A 22,056-nucleotide genomic window follows, 5' to 3' on the forward strand; every position below is an offset into this window, starting at 1 on the left:
TCAGGACCCTACACCACCGGGCAGAACATGTTCCCTCTAAGCCTGAAGGAAAAAAGAAGGAACACACACATGTAAAGGAAGCTCTTAAAACATGTGGTTATCATAATTGGGCGTTCATAAAGTCAGCAAAGATGCACAGAAAAAGAAGATCAGACACCAGCGAGAGAGGACAAGAAAGACAAACAGAAGAACTTTGCACCCCTTATTTAGCAGGTTTGTAAGAGAAACAGGAGAATTTTCTCCAAAAGTGACATCCCACTTTACTTCAGACCCAGCCACACACAGACAAAAGCTGATTTGACCCAAGTACAAAACAAACACAGACTAAGCAACATAGTGTATGCTGTGCTGTGCAGTGAGGACAGGTGACACCTCTACATCGGAGAAACCAAACAGCCACTCCAAAAATGCATGGCATAGCATAGAAGGGCCACCTCAACAGGACAAGACTTGGCTGTACATCTACACCTAAAAGATAAAGGTCAATCTTTCATGCATGCCAGCATTCACAGCTTGATCCAAGAAAACAGATGGTTTATAGGAGCAAAAGAGGACGTCTAGGTCAACTGCGCTTACGACACCAACTGTCAGCGATCCCCCAGCAACCCCTCCCAGGTACCTCAGGCCCCCAGGCCCCACTTACATCTTGTGTCAAGTGACTTCATTAGGTCATATGATAAGGTAAGGCAAGGTCTCACAATGGTTTCAGCCAAAGCCTCTGGTGATAGTGATCCACAACTTTTTTCCACATGTGATGATTCACATGTTGGAGTGAAACCACTGGGAGGCGTTGCCCCACGCCACTGTCCCACTGGGTTTAAATATTACCATTTTAAAAACCTGGGACTCTCTTGGTTTTAGAACTGAAGAAGCCTCTTGTACGAGAGGTGAAATGTTTTCAAAAGTTTTATAGTCCAGTCATCTTCTTTTAAGGCTCTTAAGAGTACCATCACTTGGATCACTGAGAAGCTAAACAGACATGTTGTAGAGCCACTTTTACCAGCAATAACCTAAAAGGACCATTTTCTCTTGCATCGTTGTGGAAGAATTTTGGTCCACTGATCTTTACAGTGTTTCTTCTGCTCATTGAGGTCTCCAGGCTTTCATTTGTGCAAAGTGCAGAAAGGTCCTGCCAAAAGCACAACATGTATGATTTCAGTAAAGCTTTCAGCTTTCACAGCATCTTGTAACTTGTAACTAAACATGTGTATGTACTTTGGATTTCTATATTGAAAATCTAATGGTCGCTTTAAAGGTTCTCTTACCAATCTGCAGATCAACATGCTGTTAAACTTTAAGGATGAGAAGCAGGAGTGTCCCTGTCCTGAATACATCCGAGAACAGCTGCTAGACTTCCATGAAGATCTGATGAGGCACTGTGGTCAGTTTCACAATACACTGCTGCATTAACTACAGTTGCCAGAATAAGATCAATAGCCATAATATCATTTAATAAATATAACAGTAATGTGTGTATAGTCAGTATTCATTAATTGTAGACATACCATACATGCATTGATCTGCCCATTTTGCTAGGTATAGAGTTGGACGAGGAGAGAGGCATAAACTGTGACAGTGACTTCACCATACGAGGTCGACTCATGTCACTGGTGGAGAAAGTGGCTTATCTAAAGAAGAAGATGGCCAACCTGCCAAAGGAAAAAAAAGACAGGAAACCCAGTAAGGCCATTCTTAAATGAGCTGCTAGTAATTCTCAATGAATAGGAAAATGTACAAGCCTACACTGTTCCAAAAATAGTAATGTCAAAGTATCTTACTGTACATTTTACAGTTGCAGTCTTTCTAAAATATCATTAAATTTACATAAGTAGACTGTGATTTTACATGTCAAAGGTAAAATAACATAACATCACTGTAAATATAATAAAACACAATTTACTTGTTTTGTAAATATATTTTTTTGTGCATATTCAGATTGTAAAAATACATTCAGAAATGTATCATAATTTCACAAATATTTGTTTGTTATGTGAGAGAATGATCTGTTAAATTCAAAATAAATAAATAAATGTAGAGGCAGGAATTGCAATTAATATAAATCTCAAAGTATTCACAACATTCCTGAACAGAAATAGGCCTCTGCAACTGGGGTGAGGGTGTGGCCATGAAAACAATGTGACATGCCATTGGATGTTGGGACACATAATAACATGACGTTAAGCACCGGCCAATGAATGTGAACTAACAACCACAAGGTCGCGGCTGCACTGTAGGAAAACATCCTAATATAAAAGTATTTTACTGCATTTTACAGTTTTGTTCTGTTCTTCTAGAACATCATTAAAGTTACGTAAATAGACTGATTTCACATTTCAAATGTAAATTAACGTTAAATCACTGTAATGTAATAAAACATCATTTTCATGATTATTAACTGTGTCTGTCTGTACATATGCATATTTAGATGTTAAAATACATTCACAAATGTATCATGATCTCACAAATATCTGTGCGTTATTTGAAAGATCGAACTGTTGAATTCAAATGTAATGCTATGGATTTGATTTGATTTGATATACCTTTATTACTCCCACAGGGGGAAATTTCATAAACCTGCCGACCTATTTCACGCAATGGCGGCGCCATCTTACCCTCCGATCATACATACATTACACAAAACATCACATGGGGAAGGAGGTATAACAATGGAAAATGCACCACATGAGGAAAGATAAGGATAACAAAAATCACTCCCCCCAGACTGAGCTCCAACAGGGAGATCAGTTTGAGAACAGAAAAAAACACCTCTGCACGTAGCACATGAAAACAACTTGTCAGTCTGTCCCAGGGAATGCAATCCATTATTATTTAAACCAACTGTTAACTGTATATTTCTGTACATTTACGCATTATGATTCATATTGCCACATTCATTGACCTTGTTTACAGGTAATTTCATTGTTTGATCACGTTAAAATGTTCCTAATTTGATGTCTAAAAGCACTTGGAAAAGGCAGAATCCCATGTAAAATTAGCTCAACAAACTCTACTTTCATTACTGGAAATAACCGTATTTTTATGAGGAAGTTATTTTCTGTTATTTTACGGTAGTATTTTGGCGCCCCAGCTGCCAGAATATTACCGTTTTTTCACGATGTTTTTTTTAACAGTGTAGTAGCTATGAGACAAAAAAAGTAAATAAGATCTTTGACTTCAGGACATTCAATCTCTGACCTGCTCTCCCTTCCTCCTTCTCTGTCCTTCTCCTTAAGGTACCTTACAACAGCTCATTTCCGATACGATGGTGCGCTGGGCTCAGGAGTCAGTTATAGAGGATCCAGAGCTGGTCAGAGCTATGTTTGTCCTACTTCACCGCCAGTATGATGGCATTGGTGGACAGGTTTGTGTGTGTAATAGAAAAGAAAATCCATACCACTGGAATCTCCAAATAAATGTATACAATATAGTCATGCTATATTTGTAACAATCTGATGTGAGAGTTGTTCTTTTAGGAAAATATGAGGAGCGGCTATCCAGCCTGCTCCATATGTGACACACTTCCTGGGGTCCCAAACAATAAATCTGGCAACTGTCAAGTAGATCAGATTGAACAAAACAATTGTTAAGAAAGCAAAAAATGCACATGCAAACAATCCTTGGTGCTACTTTTCAATTTGTTGAAAAGTGACCTGCCTACCAGTTCACCAGAGGCCGACTGTCAGCTTTGTTCAGATGATGTGGTCATAAATTCACCAGATAATCAAGTCTAGTACAACAAGTTCCACAAGTCAAACAAACATGTGGGACGTTCTTCATTTATTTGCACAGTGTCACTAATATTAGAAACATCCCGTCTCAGAGTGATGCTCTATAAGAACTCCCTGAACCGCCTTCAGCTGATCCAGAATGGTGCAGCAAGAATACGAACTGGAACTTGAAAGAGAGCCCGTGTTTCTCCTATATTAGCTTCTCTTCAATTGATCCGTGTTAAAAGCATTAAATTAGAATTTAAATTTCATTTAAAATCCTTCTGTCCCACATCAGATTGCACTCTCACAGTAACACTACAGTTATTTGAAAAGAACAATGTAAGTTGTTAATTTCTGTGTATTCATTTATCTCTCCTTACTTCAGGTACAGATGTGAAATATCATGCTCCGTTTGCACAGTAACAGTGCTTCTGCTTGTATATTAAATGTATGTCAATCAGTTTAATAAGGTATGAATATGTCTGTGCAGGTGCGGGCTCTTCCTAAAACCTACACTATAAACTCAGTATCAATCGAGGACACCATCAACCTGTTAGCGGCTCTCGGTCAGATCAGATCTCTGCTGAGTGTGCGCATGGGAAGAGAGGAGGAGAAACTGATGATCAGAGGGCTGGGGTGAGAGCACGCTTATCTGTCAGGCTCTTGCGTGTCTGAATGATTTGTTTTCTTTGGAGTACTTTCTTCTTTAGACTTGCTTTAACTCCCAACAAGAAGAGGAAAAATGTAAACAAATATTTATGTGAATGAAAGTTCAGAAACAGAGCAATTACAATTTTGTGCATGTGTGTATATTTGATTTTTAATCTATCTACAGAATGCCCTACAGGCACATAAAAACAAATTCAGAATTTCTCTTAGTCGTAGATGGACTTTTGTCTTCAAGTATTCTTTTACTTCTTGGGTAACTGCTCAGACTAACTTTAAAGAGTGTCCATGTAAGGATATGGCTTAGGCACACATAATCTGTATATCTCAGTCCAGCACAATAAAAACAGGAACATTTCACTTTACCTATGGGTTATATGCTTTGTTTCAATGGTTTGCAAACCTTTGTGCCCAAAGAACACCTGTATTCATGCACAAAAGTCTTTCTTTTGGTTGCATTCTTCACAGACAATTTGCAGCATCTTGATCTAGAGCAGCCTTCCTGTCAGGATTGATACCACTCAACAAACACATTCCATGCCTCGTCTTCAGCACTTTATTATACACTTAAATACAAAGCAACAAATTGTCTTGCATTGGAGTGCATTAGATTGCTTGCAACTAGTGACTTGGTCTGCTTCACATAGCTCAAGTTACTCTAATGTGGTTTCCAAGTCCCACTTTAGCTTGCTTGGCAAGGTAAAGGTGGACTTGGTAGCATTTACCAGCTAATCCTGGCAGATAACTGTTGACATCTATAGTCTAGCTGAAGCTACACAATACATGTGCGCATGTGTCATATAGGTAACCTTCACATTATTGATTGCTGCTTTTAGGTGATGGGTCCTCTTCCCTAGTGGCTAATTGTGGTTTGCTTCATACAAGGAAATGATCCCTTTCCCCCTTATTAATCTCCTTGTAGTCAGTTGGTGGATTTAATGTCACAAGCATGCGATTCCCATTGCTAGCAACTTTGAAAATGCACTCTGGTTCCATTTGACAGATGTTTGTTAAGATCAACATTGTTGGTGACCCAGATTAGGTTTGAGATTAGATTTTAAACTAAAATGAAGTCTGGTTTTTGAGGCAGCTTTTTCCATTTTAGACATTGTTGGTTGCACTTGACCCAAAACTGTTCTTACTTGGTTTGTATCCAAAAGCCTTATAATAAAAATGAGCACCCATGAACCTCTTTTAAATGTCAAAACCTGAATATCACTGTTGTAATAACAAAACACTCTGGTCAAATATTAAACAGTTAATATATGAAAGAGTTTGAGCTGTCGGTTTAAATTTCACCCATCCTTCTTCCTCTCAGAGATATCATGAACAACAAAGTGTTTTACCAACATCCTAACCTGATGAGAGCGTTGGGAATGCACGAGACTGTCATGGAGGTCATGGTCAATGTGCTCAGTGGAGGAGACTCCAAGGTATGTAGTAGTAATAGTGCTGACATACTGAAGAGTCATGATGAAGAATGGTAGAGCAATGGGGAAATGCATTCGTATTTCAAATAAATTATGTGTCACAAAATGTTTTAAATATATGTTTTTCCCCTGAATTATTTTCAGATAAATAAACACAAAGGGTCATTTTGTCTAACAACCTGTGATGCACGTGTGTTTTCAGGAAATCACCTTTCCAAAAATGGTGGCCAACTGTTGTCGTTTTCTATGTTACTTCTGTCGAATCAGCCGTCAGAACCAGAAAGCCATGTTTGACCATCTGAGTTATCTGCTGGAGAACAGCAGTGTTGGCCTGGGTGAGTAATGATGACCTAACAAGCATTATTTCAGTTGAATATTTATCATGAAGAGAACAGGAGATGAAGGAATGTTGAAGACCAATGCATGGTGACCAACATTAATAATAAAGGGAATAAAGGGAACTAGCTCAGAATTGTTTTGTTGTTGATTAACGTTGGTAGTTGAGGACGGGTAGCAGCTACAGAGTTGTGTAAAAGCTTGAAGAATGACGTTGCAATTTACCCACAAGACATAGAGCTCAAAAAGACAAACATCAGAATCAGAATCAGAATCAGAATGGGGTTTATTGCCAAATGTTGAGCAGGTTTACAACATTAGGAAATTGCTGCGGTGCTTCAGTGCAAACATAGTGTCATAAATAGCACTTAAATAGACATGGAAAAATAAAAGTAGGGATAAGAATTAAAAGTGCTACGTGGAAAGATATGTGCATGAGATATACATGAGATATATACATGAGAATAAGAATTAAGAGTGCTACGTTGAAAGATATATACATGAGTGCAGGTGGTGATCAGTGCCAAACATGGAATGATGCAGTGACACAGCGTAGGGTCATGTGTTAGTGGTGGGAACAGTCATATGGTTATTGTTCATGTGTCCAACAGCAGAGGGGAAGAAACTGTTCTTATGGCGAGAGGTTCTGGTGCGAATGGACCGGAGCCTCCTGCCTGAGGGGAGCAGGTCAAACAGACTGTGTCCAGGGTGAGAAGGGTCAGCTGAGATCCGAGCTGCACGCCGCAATGTCCTGGAGGTGTACAGGTCCTGCAGAGATGGGAGTCTGCAGCCAATCACCTTCTCAGCAGAGCGCACAACACGCTGCAGTCTCTGTTTGTCCCTGATAGTGGCTCCAGCGTACCACACGGTGATGGAGGAGGTGAGGATGGACTCGATGATTGCAGTGTAGAACTGCATCATCGTCCGTGTTGGCAGGTTGAATTTCTTCAGCTGCCTCAGGAAGTACATCCTCTGCTGGGCTTTCTTGATGACGGAGGTGATGGTGGGCTCCCACTTCAGGTCCTGGGTGATGGTGGTACCCAGGAAGCGGAATGAGTCCACAGAGGTGATGGGGGTGTCAGTCAGGATGATGGGGGGGAGTGGGGCTGTGTGCTTCCTGAAGTCCACAATAATCTCCACTGTCTTCTGGGCATTCAGCACCAGGTTGTTGTGGCTGCACCAGGACACCAGACGTTCAACCTCCCTCCTGTAGGCAGACTCGTCCCCGTCCGAGATGAGTCCAATAACGGTGGTGTCATCTGCAAACTTGATTAGCTTGACAGACTGGTGGGTGGAGGTGCAGCAGTTGGTGTACAGGGAGAAGAGCAGAGGAGAAAGAACACAGCCCTGAGGGGAGCCGGTGCTGATGGTCCGGGAGTCCGAGACATTCTTTCCCAGCCTCACATGCTGCTTCCTGTCCGTCAGGAAGTCAGTGATCCACCGGCAGATGGGATCAGGCACATTCATCTGGGAAAGCTTGCCTCGGAGATGGTCTGGAAGGATGGTGTTGAAGGCAGAGCTGAAGTCCACAAACAGGATCCTGGCGTAGGTTCCTGGGGAGTCCAGATGCTGCAGGATGAAGTGTAGGGCCATGTTGATGGCGTCGTCTACAGACCTGTTGGCTCTATATGCAAACTGCAGGGGGTCCAGGAGGGGGGCCGTGAGGGTCCTGAGATGGGAGAGAACTAGGCGCTCAAAAGACTTCATGACCACAGATGTCAGAGCCACGGGTCTGTAGTCATTTAGTCCAGTGATCCTAGGTTTCTTGGGGACAGGGATTATGGTGGAGGACTTGAAGCAGGCGGGCACATGACATGCCTGCAGTGAGGAGTTGAAAATGCCAGAAAACACTGGGGCCAGCTCGTTTGCACAGTGTCTGAGGGTGGCAGGAGACACGCCGTCTGGGCCGGGAGCTTTCCGAGCATTCAGACTCTTAAACTGCTTCCTCACATCTGCTTCATGAATATGAAGAGTTGTGGTGGGAGGAGGTGGTGTGAAATCCTCTTTTGTGTGGGGTGAGGAGGGGGGTGTTGTAGGTGAACGGTTTGAAGGTGGTGATGGCTCTATGGAGGGGGGAGAGGTGGGGGAATTAGTGTCCAAAGTGTCTCTATTGTTGGGGCCGTTGGAGGTGTGAAGGCTGCCTGATGGCTCGTCAAAACGGCAGTAGAAGTCGTTAAGGGTGTTGGCTAAGAGCAAGTCATCAGTGGAGTGGGGGGTTTTAGGCTTGTAGTTGGTGATATTCCTAAAACCTTTCCACACAGAGGCCGAGTCATTCTCTGAGATCTGCTGCTGCATCTTCTCAGAGTGCTGATGTTTAGCAATGTCCACTTCTTTAGTGAACCTGTACTTGGCCTCTCTGTAGCAGTCCCTGTCTCCGCTTCTGAACGCCTTTCTCTTTTCCAGCCACAGCTTTTTGAGTTTAGGAGTAAACCAGGGTTTGTCATTGTTATAACTCACCCTGGTGCGTGATGGCACAATGCTGTCCTCACAGAAGTGGATATAGGAGGTGACAGTGTCCGTAAACTCGTCCAAGCTGTTAGAAGCAGCCTTCATTGTGTCCCAGTCTGTGGTCTCCAAACACGTGCGAAGCTCCTCCACAGCCTCGTTGCTCCACAGTTTTTTGGTCCTCACGACAGGTTTGGAGAGCTTCAGCCTCTGTCTGTACGTGGGGATTAGGTGGATCATGACGTGGTCAGAAAGTCCGAGTGAAGCGCGGGGCACCGCACGATAGGCCCCGCTGATCGTGCTGTAACAGTGGTCTAATGTCCTCTCTCTCTGGTCGGGCATTTAATATACTGCTTATATTTTGGAAGCTCATGGCTCAGATTGGCTTTGTTAAAGTCCCCAAGAGCAATGATGAGACATGCACTTGGTGCCGTTTTGGCGCTCTCTGTCAGGGTGAAAAATGAACATTGACATACTGGTGGAGGACTTGAACACAGTCCTCCACCAGTATTCATGGTATGAATGCATTAGCTATGAAACTTGACAGTTTGTTTCAAGTATGGGAACAAAGCTTACTTGTTGTTCCTAGAGTATTTAAAAGTAGAATGGGAGGCAGAGCCTTCAGTTTTCAGGCCCCTCTTCTGTGGGACCAGCTCACAGCTTGGACATCTTAATACGAGATATTTTTGCTTGAAATAAGTGAAAAAAAATCTGCCAATGGAACAAGTGAAAATTCTCCAGATCCAACATGCACTGTCTAAAAACAAGTTCTTCTATCTCACTGAAATGTTACTCTGTAATTGATTGTGTCTTATTTAAGTGTGATGAGATATTTTGACTAGAATATATTAAGATTTTGAGTTTTTGCAGTGTATATTTATATAAATCTTGTCTACTCACTCAAAGCACTTTAGAATACACATTTACGCATTCACACTAACACACATTCGGGGATTAAGTAAATGGTAAATGGACTGGTTCTGATAAAGCACTTTTCTACTCTGAGCACAACTTGCCTCATTCACCCATTTGCACAAGCACTTTTTTATGCTTTCCATCTAACATTCACGCTCTGATGGCTGCATCGTAAAGCAACTGGGGGTTAGTATCTTGCCCAAGGATATTTGGCATGAAGACTAGAGCAGATGGGGGTTGAACCACCAAGCTCCTGATTAGTAGGTGACCTGCTCTACCTCCCAGATTGCCACTGACTTTTGGATTGACAGACTACCCTCTCTAGCTCTGGGATGTTTGTTGCTTTGGAGCAAATGACTGTCTATTGTGAAAGTTTGTATAGTTGCATACACTTTACATATGTCTTTTCCTCTTCTCAGCATCTCCATCTATGCGAGGATCCACTCCTCTGGATGTGGCTGCAGCATCAGTCATGGATAATAATGAGCTTGCCCTTGCTTTAAGAGAGCCAGACCTGGAGAAGGTGAGGCTGACAAAGACTTAGACACACACAAAAGGAAAACCGTAAATTGTATTAGATATTCTGAGGTCACTTTAGCCTATAGAATAGAAGAGCCTGTTACTGTCACAGCACATGTACAACAAAATTGTACCAACTGTGGTGGAATAAAATACAGTCTGGGGAAGAAGATATGACTTGATTGACCTGAGGTGTCGACCACAGGGCAGCGGGTCAAACGGGTGGTATCCAGGGTGCAAGGGGAATCTGGCGAGGGTGCGAGCTGCCATCTTATGAAGATTAGGGTCTGTTAAGTTCTTGTTGCCTCAGAGAAAGTTACAAAAGTAGATGGTGAGCCTTGGCTCCATGTATAACCTTCTCCAGCATCTCCCTACACCTTTGAATATGCCACAGAGCTCAGAGTTACTTCACATGCACGCTGACAATTATACATAAACATGTCTGCTTAAGGAAGAAAGCATGTACAAAATGAGGCTTAAACTTCATCCCCAAATCGGTTCTGTATTCCTTTGTAAATTCAAGTTCTGTTTTAAATTTGGTGCACAGCTATCAAAATCAAATATTTTATAATGCATATTAATCTGATTCCTTACCAATCATGAAATTAACTTAATCAGTTCCATAGGTCTTATTCATACTGCTCCTTTAAGACAGCAGTCTCACTATACCCCATTCATTATACAAATTGATAATAGCAGTGGTTAGCAGAAACACTACTTTAAAACATGTAGATGCAAATATGTACTCAGCTTCCAAGCTAAAACCACTTAGAAAAAAGAGAGTACGAGTTTATATAGCAGCAGTTAGCGGGGTTAACATTTCAGCATGTTGGTTAGCAGCGGCAACTGTAAAGTCTACTCGCCAGTGCGAAGCACTTTGCATTTACAAGAAACAGCTTCAGGTCTCCAGATCTAGCAGTTAACAAAACAGACATCTCGCTTTTCAACCTCTTTTTCAACAGCAACAATGTTCCTCATATTTAGTTATCAGCCTTACCAGCGTAACCAAACGGAAAACGGTTAAAGGCTGGAGAACAATTCCCATTGGTTAAAAATGAAATTGTCCATCAAGGTCAGAAAATAACAACTGTTAAACAAAAATGAATAAATAACAAGAATCAAATGTATTTGGCTTTCAACACAACAATAACTTTTTATACAGTCATCTTATTAGAATTTTGCTTTAGAGTTTACAGTACATTACACCACAGGAGTAGTAATTCTGACCAAAGGTTTCTACTTTTATCTGACTGTGACTGGGCTACAGCATCACCTGCACAAAGCAAATCTTCAGGCCGCCAAATTGAGATTTTCCATTATTCCCGTATAGTCTGTAAAGGCTATGAATTGGTGACACCGGAAACAAATGTATTAGTATAAAATCCAGAAAGCTACACGCTGAGATTATTTTAAGGTGGCACATGCCACCACAGTAGATCCGTCCCCGCTGCCGGTCATGTGAACCAAGCTCTAGCTATGGGCACAGTTTATGTCCCATGGCAACGGGTCGGGCATCCCATACTAGGGATACCACTTTTTTATGTCCGATACCGATACCGACATCATAAATTTGGATATCTGCCGATACCGATATGAATCCGATATAGTGTGTTTTAATCAATAAAACTGTTTTTTAATATCTTGCTGCATTTTGATAAGTTCATACTCAAGTTTAAATAAACAACAACACTAAAGCTATTCTGTTAAACCTGTATGTAAAGAACACACTGCACCCAAAATATTTCATAGATCAGCAAAACTGATCAATCTAATAAACTTAAACCTGCTCCATCCTCCCTGTTCTGGTATTTTAAAGAGAACTTAGCAGAAATATTAAGCAACCTGACTAATAGGGTTGCAAACTCCCAGCAACATCTTTCTTCAACAGAACTGCAGACTGCACAGATGGTATCTTCCCAAAGGAAAAAGTGCTATAGCTTACTAGGGTATATTAAACTTAACAGTTACTATATACAGTAATGGACTTCTATACATTTTACATCAGATTAAAACTTTGGGTTTAATATTCGGATAATTATTTATTAAAAGCTCGACATTTTAAATGAGAATAAGAAAGAAAAGTATGTCTTTGTGCCCCTTTTCCCTGTTCATGCCCTAAACGTGCTGCTGTTGTTCAGCCGCTGGTTTCCTCTTTCTGGCACGAAGTGGGCCAAAAACAAACAAGAGAGAAAAGCCGATCAGCTGATCATTGATCAGTTTCATGATTGAAGTAGGAGCAGGAGAGAGAGAGAGGCAGTCGCTCCATATATCGGTTGTTAAGCTTAACGCTGGAATGCTTTACAAACATTCAGAGATGAACTTACACACTTGCTTTACTTCTCTGGGATCACTTCCTCGGAGATGAAATGCTGGTTTGGTAGCGAGGCTACAAACACACACAGCGGCTCTATCACGTGACCACACTGCTCCGACGTGCTACGGTTATGAGCCGAGTCGCCATGTCGCAAGTTTTGTGAGGTGCTTTTTTGATATTTAATGGATCGGATTACATTTTTTATTTCTCTCCGATATCCGATCCAGTAATTTACGTCAGTATCGGACCGATACCGATACGTAATATCGGATCGGTCCATCTCTATCCCATACTGCTGAAGCCCTTTGTGCTTTGTTCTATCTCTGTTAATTAAATTTAAATTGTAGGTGTCTTTCCACTGTGCTATATTTTTTCTTTTTGAAACAAACAACCCAAAATAATAATAATAATTTATTTTTGCAGGTGGTACAATATCTAGCTGGGTGTGGGCTGCAGAGCTGTGTGATGCTGGTCCGTAAGGGATACCCTGACATTGGCTGGAACCCTGTGGAGGGGGAACGATACCTTGACTTCCTGCGCTTTGCTGTCTTCTGCAATGGTAAAAATGTAACCATACGACTGCAGTCAGATCATTTATTTTCCACTGGAGTTTGTATCATGTGCAACCACAAACTTAGCAACTTGTCCCTGTTATGTGGCCAGGTGAAAGTGTGGAGGAGAATGCCAATGTTGTGGTAAGGCTCCTTATTCGTCGACCAGAATGTTTTGGCCCGGCTCTTCGAGGTGAAGGTGGTGATGGGTTGTTGGCAGCAATGGAGGAGGCCATTAAGATCTCTCAGGATCCCTCCAGAGATGGTCCGTCTCCTATGTCTGAGAGCAGCAAGGCACTGTATGACAACACTTCTAACCTGATTACTTACATATACATATTAAAGTTCACACTGACAGAACAGGACTGATCAGTTGGACTGAACAGGCAAGAATCAATTACATTTCCTTTATATTTATACAGCACCCATTCATAGCAGCAGTTATCTCCAGACACTCAAGGTACCAGCCGTCAGATAACTCCCTATAAGCAGCACTTGGCGACACTGGCAAGAAAGACCTCACTTTTAACAGGAAGCGCTCGCTAGCACAATCATGTTGACTGTTTGCATTTGGTCTGCCTGGTAGACTAAATTCATTACAAAGGTCTGTACATGAGTCTACAAGTCTAGATGGCTTGTCAACAACCTGTTAAATGTTAAGGGATTTTCTTAAGATGGAAATTAGGGCATACAAAATGCTGACTCATAGCAATTATAATTTGTTGTGCAGATGTATATATTGAATAGTTATGAATGCCTGCCACAAAATCCCAGGGTTCAGTTGGATATGACTTTGAGCGCACTATTTTCCTTCGGCACACCTTTTGGTAACTTCCTAAACTACGTGTCGTATTTCCAGTACTAACAATGTTCAAGCAGATTATCTCTTCCTGTGTTTTCCATTTAGAAAAGAACAATTTCAGACAAACATCAGCCTGAACCAATTATCCTGTCACTAAGTTCATGAGTAACTACAGTACAAGCACAGAGTGGGAAATGAGCATAACAGGTCAGAAGAAAATGGTCTGAAGTATTTAGGGGCATTTAATATGAGAGTGTGTCTCTGTGTGTAGCAGTGACATGCCAGGGGAAGAGGAAGATGATACAATTCACATGGGAAATGCCATCATGACCTTCTACTCTGCTCTCATTGACCTGCTGGGCCGCTGTGCTCCAGAGATGCATGTGAGTTACTTTGTACTGCACACGTGCGTTTGTTCAGCTGTCTCTGTTTTGTCTTTGTCGTCCTCGTCAGTGACCTGTTTATACAGGGTCCTATCTCCAATTAGATCACCTGACTGGAAAATGCCTTAGGAAATGTTTGAGGAGAGAAGTTTTCTCCCGACTTCATTTGCATCGTGTCTGAATAGCTGACTGTGTTCACAAACAGATTAAAAGTGTGCTCGACGTGTCTCTTTAGTGAGCAGAATGTGTTTTCAAAGCCTCTTTTGAGTAGTTGTTGTTTGCAGATATTGCATGCACAAAGACTTTTAGATTGCCCGGAAGCAAGAATTCCCGTAGCTTTATCCTCTATGTCTCAGACAATAGCTCCCAGCTAAGAGGGGTTTGGGACTGAGCTTGTTTTAATATTTTGGATTATTGAGTCACTGATAGTGAGAGTTGTCGCTGGTCTTACGGGCTCTGTGCTGGCTGGCCTTCAAGTGGAGTACCAGCGATTCAAAATGCACAACTCCTACATGCAGCCTTACGTATATAGTGCACTCACTTAAGCCCTACCTCTTTTCTATTAGCTGATCCATGCTGGTAAAGGTGAAGCTATCCGTATCAGAGCGATTTTGAGGTCTCTTATTCCTATTGAAGACTTGGTGGGAGTCATCAGTATTTCATTCTCTATGCCTAACCTGGCTAAAGGTAAGAAAGTCATCTGACATGATGACATCTAATCCAGTAATAACAGTAACTGATCCTGTAATATCAGCAATCAAGAATTGAATTGTGTTTGCGTGCATGTACAGATGGGTTGGTTGTGGAGCCAGACATGTCAGCAGGTTTCTGCCCAGACCACAAAGCAGCCATGGTGCTGTTCCTGGACCGTGTCTATGGTATAGAAGACCAGAATTTTCTTCTCCACCTTCTGGAGGTTGGGTTCTTACCAGACCTGAGGTCTGCCGCCTCTCTGGACACCGTAAGTTTCTGTCTGTGTGTATATTTCTTTCTCTTCAGGAACAGAAATACAGAATTGACAAAAGGTAAACTAACAAGGAGTCATGACTGAACCACACACAAAAAACACAGCAATAAACAAGGAAACCAACAACAGAAGGATAAATGTCAACACAACAGAAAATAGAACCAAAATACAAAGTTAATCACTACTAAAAAACAGAAGAACTCCAGAAAACTCAAAGCCCATCGGTCCAAGGCCCAGGGAACACGACACTTAGCCTTTGATATTGTTTCTTACTGGCACAACTACGCACTTTATTCACTGTGTATAGTATTCCCCCAGAGGTATAAAAACATATGTACATGCCACACATGTAGTTTCTCTATTACGTTGTTATTGTTTCTCTCTATTCTTTGTGTTAGGTTGCTCTGAGTGCCACAGACATGGCACTGGCGCTCAACAGGTATCTGTGTACAGCAGTGCTGCCTCTCCTGACTAAATGTGCGCCGCTGTTTGCGGGGACGGAGCCGTTCGCCTCACTAATTGACTCGCTGCTTCATACGGTTTATCGCCTGTCCAAAGGCTGCTGCCTCACCAAAGCTCAGAGGGACTCCATAGAGGAGTGTCTGCTTGCTGTTTGTGGGTAAGATGAAGACATACATGCACATATGAGTCAACCTTTAATGAGTATTTAGCATTTAGTCTACCCTTTTTTAAAAACACATGCTATAGATCGTATTTGATTGTATTCTTGATCAGCGATGGTACATTCCACTAACGTATGGAATCCTCTTAATGTACAGTAAGCTAAGGCCTTCAATGATGCAGCACCTACTCAGGAGGCTGGTGTTTGATGTTCCTCTACTTAATGAGCACACCAAGATGCCTCTGAAGGTGAGAAACAAAGTCGGAAACAAAGTTTGCATGTATAGGAACCAGTGTTCAGGTTGTTGTCTAAAAATGCAATCTATTACATCTTACTTGTGAGTTTTTGTTTTTAATAGTTATGCTACTTAATTACTCCCCTAAGAATGCAATTACTACTCATTACATTACATTTTCAGTACTCTATGACATGGCCAAAGATGCATTGTGTTAAATATCAACACTTCACCGCGTTCTTTTGATTCCTCAGAGGCATCTGATGGAAGACAAAACACTGCTCAGTAGATCCTTTCACACTTTATTGTCTCACAAAATTACTTCTAGAAGCGAGATGCGTCCTGCATGACACAGTGCCGCTGTTGCGGCTCAACCAACGGCCACGGCAGGCTAAACACGAGGACACAGATGACGCGCAACAATAGACACATAAAATACACTTCTGTACCATTTACTCCTTTTATTCCACGTGCAACTGTCCAATATACAAATCAGCGCCTGGGAGTAACTATTAAACAAATGCACAGACTGCACAAACAAATAACTGCTACTCACAAAGAACTGCACTAACTACTATGCCAAACTACAACTTGGCCTATGGCATCAATTAGTGCATAAATATACATAAACCATCAAGTTACAGTTAAAATACATCAAAATCATTCAAGCTGCGCTCAACAGAAAGTTTTGCCTCATGCTCACCCTACCTTTCTGCTCATCAACATCAAGAGGTGAGTGCAACCACATTTATCATCTACCACACCCATGAGACACGCCCCACACCCGTGCACCAATACAGTGAGTCCATTTAAACCAACCCACTTAATCAAAAAAGGAACAACTCATATGGCTCCTACAGCCGCCGATCTCAAAATGGTGACGCACACTTAACAGTTTTATTATTATTTATTTGGGGTTCAGGGGGGTTGGGAAGCTCATCTTGTAACCGGAAGGTTGCCGGTTCGATCCCCAGCTCTGTCTGTCTTTGTCGTTGTGTCCTTGGGCAAGACACTTCACCTACCGCCTACTGGTGTTGGCCAGATGGGCCGATGGTGCGATATGGCAGCCTCGCTTCTGTCAGTCTGCCCCAGGGCAGCTGTGGCTACACCTGTAGCTGCCTCCACCAGTGTGTGAATGAATAGTGGAATTGTAAAGCGCTTTGACGGTCTCGAAAAGTGCTATATAAATGCAATCCATTATTATTACCAGCTCTCTCATTCTAGTCAAAACAACCATGTTTCAGTAACTTTCCACTAGAGGATGGTTCCCTGTTATCTACTTTCAGGGCGTGTCCACTTAATAAATTCAAATCAAATTCAAATTTTATTTGTCACGTACACAGTCATACACAGTACGATATGTAGTGAAATGCTTGGACAACTGCTCGTGACCTAAAGAGAACAAAAAAGGAAAAGGCTATGAATAAGATAGGAAATAAATATGAAAAATTAAAAAGGGTAAATTTAACTAGGAAGGAATAAAATATAAATTAAGGTTAAAAATGAAATAACTGTACAACACAAATTAGAATGAAGGGTAAATTTAACTGGGAAGAATAAGATAAAGATAAATATATAAATTAAAGTTGAAAATAAAATAACTGTACAACAAAATACACAATACACAATATAGAACTATATAAGAATGTATGAAGGAATCTAAATATAAATAAATATATACACAATAACAGCAGCTGTACAAGTATTAACTGGAAATGAAGAATATAGTGACCAGTGTTGTGCAAAACCAAAGTCCAGAAAGTCCAGTGTGTGTGTAAGAACCATATGTGTGGGTCAGTACTGTGTGGTGGTGTGATTGAGAGACCGTATCGCCTGCGGGAAGAAGCTCCTCCTCAGTCTCTCTGTGTTGGTCTTCAGGGAGCGGAATCGCTTTCCTGACCTCAACAGAGAGAACAGTCTGTTGTTGGGATGGCTGAGGTCCTTCACGATCTTCCTGGCCTTGGTCCAGCACCGCCTGCTGTAGATTGAGTGCAGGTCAGGGAGCTCGGAGCGGATGGTGCGCTCAGCTGACCGCACAACCCTCTGTAGAGCTCGTCTGTCCTGCATGGTGCTGTTCCCGAACCAGGTTAAGATGTTTCCCGCCAGGATGCTCTCTATGGTGCACGAGTAAAAGTTCCTGAGCACCTTGGAGGGCAGTTGGAAGTCTCTCAAGCGTCTGAGGTGGTAGAGACGCTGTCGGGCCTTTTTCACCACGGTGTTGATGTGACAGGACCATGACAGGTCCTGCGTGGTGTGAACTCCGAGGTATTTGAAGCTGTCCACTCTCTCCACTGGGCACTCGTTGATGACGGGGGTCTGGTAGTTCCTCTCCTGCTTAGTGCTGAAGTCCACTATCAGCTCCTTTGTCTTACTGACGTTTAGAAGGAGGTTGTTCCTCTGGCACCAGTTCTCCAGATTCCTAATCTCCTTCAGGTAGGCCGTCTCGTTGTTATCAGAGATCAGGCCCACCACGACGGTGTCGTCAGCAAACTTGATGATGGTGGTGGAGCTGGTAGTGGCCACACAGTCATATGTGTACAAAGAGTACAGCAGGGGGCTCAGAACACACCCCTGGGGGGCTCCAGTGCTGAGAGTGGTGGAGGCTGAGACATGTCCGCCCATCCTTACTGCCTGTGGTCTGCCAGTTAGGAAGTTGGAGATCCACTGACACATAGATGAGCTGAGTCCCAGATGCTCCAGCTTGGTGGTGAGTGTGGAGGGAATTATGGTGTTAAATGCAGAGCTGTAGTCTATGAAGAGCATTTTAACATAATTCCCCCTTCTAGTGTCCAAGTGAGTGAGTGATGTGTGGAGGAGATGAGAGATGGCATCGTCTGTGGAATGATTTGGACGGTAAGCGAACTGTAGTGGGTCCAGTGTGTCTGGTAGTGAAGAAATGATGAAGTCTCTGACCAGGCGTTCAAAGCACTTCATCACTACTGAGGTGAGGGCTACAGGGCGATAGTCATTGAGAGAAGCAGGGTGGGGTTTCTTCGGGACAGGAACAATGATGGACTCTTTGAAGCATGTGGGGATCACCGACTGAGATAAAGAGATGTTGAATATCTCAGTGAACACAGGAGCTAGCTGGTATGCACAGTCTCTGAGGATACGACCTGGGATGCCGTCTGGTCCTGCTGCTTTCCTGGTGTTCACTCTTTTGAAGGCTCTCCTTACTTCATGCTCGGAGATGACGAGCACGTTTCCGGTGCTGGCAGTATCTTCCTGTCTGCAGCCGTTAGCGCCGCTAACACTAGCATTGTTGGAGTCCTTAGCTGCAGCCTCGAAGCGAGCATAGAAAGTGTTCAGCTCGTCTGCCAGAGTCACGGCCGCGTTCGTCATACCGGTTGTTGGTGCTTTATAGTCCGTTATTGTCCTTAGTCCCCGCCACAGGCTCCTAGAGTCACTCTGTTGGAGTTGTGACTCTAGTTTCCTCCCGTAGCGCTGCTTCGCCTCTTTCACCGCCCTCTGCACGTTATATGACGCGGCTTTGTACGGGTCCATGTCCCCCGTCATGAGTCCCGTGTTGTAGGCAGCGGTGCGGGATCTCAGAGCGTCGCGGATGGTTTTATCCACCCACGGCTTCTGGTTGGGAAACGTTGTGATAGTCTTTGTCTCCACGGTATCATCCGCTAGTTTCCCGATGAATCCCACAACCGCTTCCGTAAACACGTTGACGTCATCGTCGGAGCTGTTTCTGAACATGCCCCAGTCTGCGTCATCGAGTGCGTCCTGTAACGCGGCCACCGATTGATCCGTCCAGCGCGCGACCTTCCTCTGAACCGGAACTTCCTGTTTCAGCCTTTGTTTGTATTTTGGCATGAGGAAGATGGCGGCGTGATCAGATTTGCCAAACGGGGGGCGGGATTGTGCCTTGTAGCCGTCCTTGACCGTAGTGTAGCAGTGGTCCAGTGTCCTTTCACCCCTGGTGGGGCAGGTGATGTGTTGATAAAAGTTCGGCGCTGCGCGTTTGAGGTTGGCGCTATTAAAGTCCCCCGTCACAATAAGCGCAGCGTCCCGGTGTTGTGTCTGGTGCTGTGTGAGTGCCTCATGCAGCTCGCATAAGGCGGTGACCGTGTCCGCTTGTGGTGGAATATAAACGAATATAAATATAAACGAATATAAATACTACACTAAATGGTTATATGGCATTTTAGTTAATATAAAGCATAGAATTGAGGCACTTGTGCTTTGCTATTACCATACATGAGTTATTGTGTAGAGGTTTGGGGAAATACATATAAAAGTAATACTCAGACTATAATCATAATGCAGAAAAGGGCCATTAGGGTATAGGGCTCACACAAACGCACTCTTTATTAGGACGCAAGCTATAAAATTCCAGGATCTGGTGAAGTTTAAAACAGTGCAAATAATATATAAGGCAAGGAAAGGGATGCTCCCAATCGAAATAAGTAAATGGTTCTTAGAAAGAGAAGGGAGGTATTTAAAATTACAAAGAGTAAGAACAACATTGAAAAGGATGTCTATTTCAATAGCGGGAGTTAAATTCTGGAATGAGTTAAAAGAAGAAATAAAGGTCAGCAGTGATATAAACCAGTTTAAAATAAAACTCAAAAAAGAAATATTAAATAAGTATAAGAATGAAGAAAATGCAATTAACCCAAGACAGCAGTCAAACTCATGTTTATTTTCTTCTGCAAATTAGCAAATCTAAATATAGTTTTAGTTGAACATGAGAAAATATTTTTTGTGATGTTATGTTCTAAGTTGAAGGCGGTGTATACGTTTTTGTTGTTCAAATTTAGATGATGAGGATGTAAACCTGAGGGGGTGGGGCTAAATAAGTATATACTTCTGCCTACTCCTTTTCAAACAACTGCATGGAATGATTTCATGAAACGCTGGTGAATGTATATGTTTGAAATAAAAAAGAACTGAACTGAACTTCAGATAATTACACATAATTACCATTCAACTGTGTGTATCTTTTTACATGCAGTGGGGAACATTCATCAATATGCCAAAAGGTTGATTCAGTTCATCTTCATGCACAGCTGACTGCAGGTTTCCCCAACATTATAAACAGTACATTTGCACAATGACTGAAACTAGCACCACTGAAGGGACAATGGGCTGGGAGGTCAGTTCCTTGATCCTTAATATGCAAATTCTCACAGAGAGTTGGGAATGGCTGCAATCACAGCATTGTAAGATGGCCAGAGATGTACCCTTAGGCCCCCTCCTCGATTTAGAGATGGTCTTTCCCTTTTCATGTAAATGACCTCCTTGACTGGTCATTGTTCATTCAGTGGTGCTAGTTTCAGTCATTATGCAAATGTTTATAAGGTTGGGGAAACCTACAGTCAGCTGAGACTGAAGACGTCACTTGGATGATGTTTCTCCCACTGAAAATGCACAGATGAAACATAGAAATGTTCTTACCCAGTGCAAAAAAACAAATGCACACACCAAATTACCATTAGATTTATTAAATATGCGCACTAGCCCTTTGTGGAAAAACTGTAAAATCCGTGAAGCACAAATAACAGTATAATTGTATGGTTAGTAACTAATGTTGTTACTGATTAAGTGCATTAAGTTGTTATGGGAAAATATGATTGAATTACAGTAACACCTTACTTACTCATTTGGCTTCAGTCATATATTGACTGGTAATTAATGTGCTTTTGACTTCTCAGCTGTTGACCAATCACTACGAGCGTTGCTGGAAGTACTACTGTTTGGCTGGAGGTTGGGGCAATTTTGGAGTAGCGTCAGATGAAGAGCTGCACCTCTCTAGGAAAATGTTCTGGGGAATATTTGATGCCCTGTCCCACAAGGTGAGGCTCATCTAGTGGTAGCTCAAAGAATGCACACGGGTCGCACTTCTATGGACAAGCATAACAAGGCCGTTACTCCCACTCGCTCTTCTCCAAGTTATACCATCATTGCCTACTACCAGCAACACGATAGTCCCTAGATGGTGCGTACACCACCCAATGATTCCAAAAGAATGTTGGGCCTCTCATTATGCACATTAGCAAAAAACACCAATCAGGACCAAAAGGTGCAGGGAAGCATCCCGCTCATCCTCCAAGTAAAGCCCATTGGGAAAGAGGAGGCAGGGAGCAAGGGAGACCAGTATACCCACTCCTGCCCGTCTCTTCTCCCTATGTTTCTCTAATCTTCGCTGGATA

At 42.5% G+C, this 22,056-nt stretch overlaps 1 protein-coding gene across 1 annotated transcript in view; it reads left to right on the top strand.

Moving 5' to 3' along the window:
* Nucleotides 1–22,056, top strand: part of LOC146663001 (ryanodine receptor 2-like) — a 313,610-nt gene that overhangs the window by 166,788 nt on the left and 124,766 nt on the right. The window contains exons 41-55 of the mRNA XM_085415589.1: nt 1,276–1,381; nt 1,537–1,680; nt 3,234–3,361; nt 4,201–4,346; nt 5,695–5,809; nt 6,009–6,141; nt 9,922–10,025; nt 12,759–12,894; nt 12,999–13,185; nt 13,960–14,071; nt 14,638–14,758; nt 14,863–15,032; nt 15,437–15,657; nt 15,818–15,908; nt 21,559–21,699. Coding sequence (XP_085271715.1) covers nt 1,276–1,381; nt 1,537–1,680; nt 3,234–3,361; nt 4,201–4,346; nt 5,695–5,809; nt 6,009–6,141; nt 9,922–10,025; nt 12,759–12,894; nt 12,999–13,185; nt 13,960–14,071; nt 14,638–14,758; nt 14,863–15,032; nt 15,437–15,657; nt 15,818–15,908; nt 21,559–21,699 — 2,055 coding nt within the window. The remainder of the gene's footprint in view (nt 1–1,275; nt 1,382–1,536; nt 1,681–3,233; nt 3,362–4,200; nt 4,347–5,694; nt 5,810–6,008; nt 6,142–9,921; nt 10,026–12,758; nt 12,895–12,998; nt 13,186–13,959; nt 14,072–14,637; nt 14,759–14,862; nt 15,033–15,436; nt 15,658–15,817; nt 15,909–21,558; nt 21,700–22,056) is intronic.

This window comes from Rhamphochromis longiceps, linkage group LG8 (assembly GCF_057381845.1).
Source record: "Rhamphochromis longiceps isolate RC_006_pf linkage group LG8, R_longiceps_female_GT1.1, whole genome shotgun sequence".
In the NCBI taxonomy this organism is placed as follows: Eukaryota; Metazoa; Chordata; class Actinopteri; order Cichliformes; family Cichlidae; genus Rhamphochromis; species Rhamphochromis longiceps.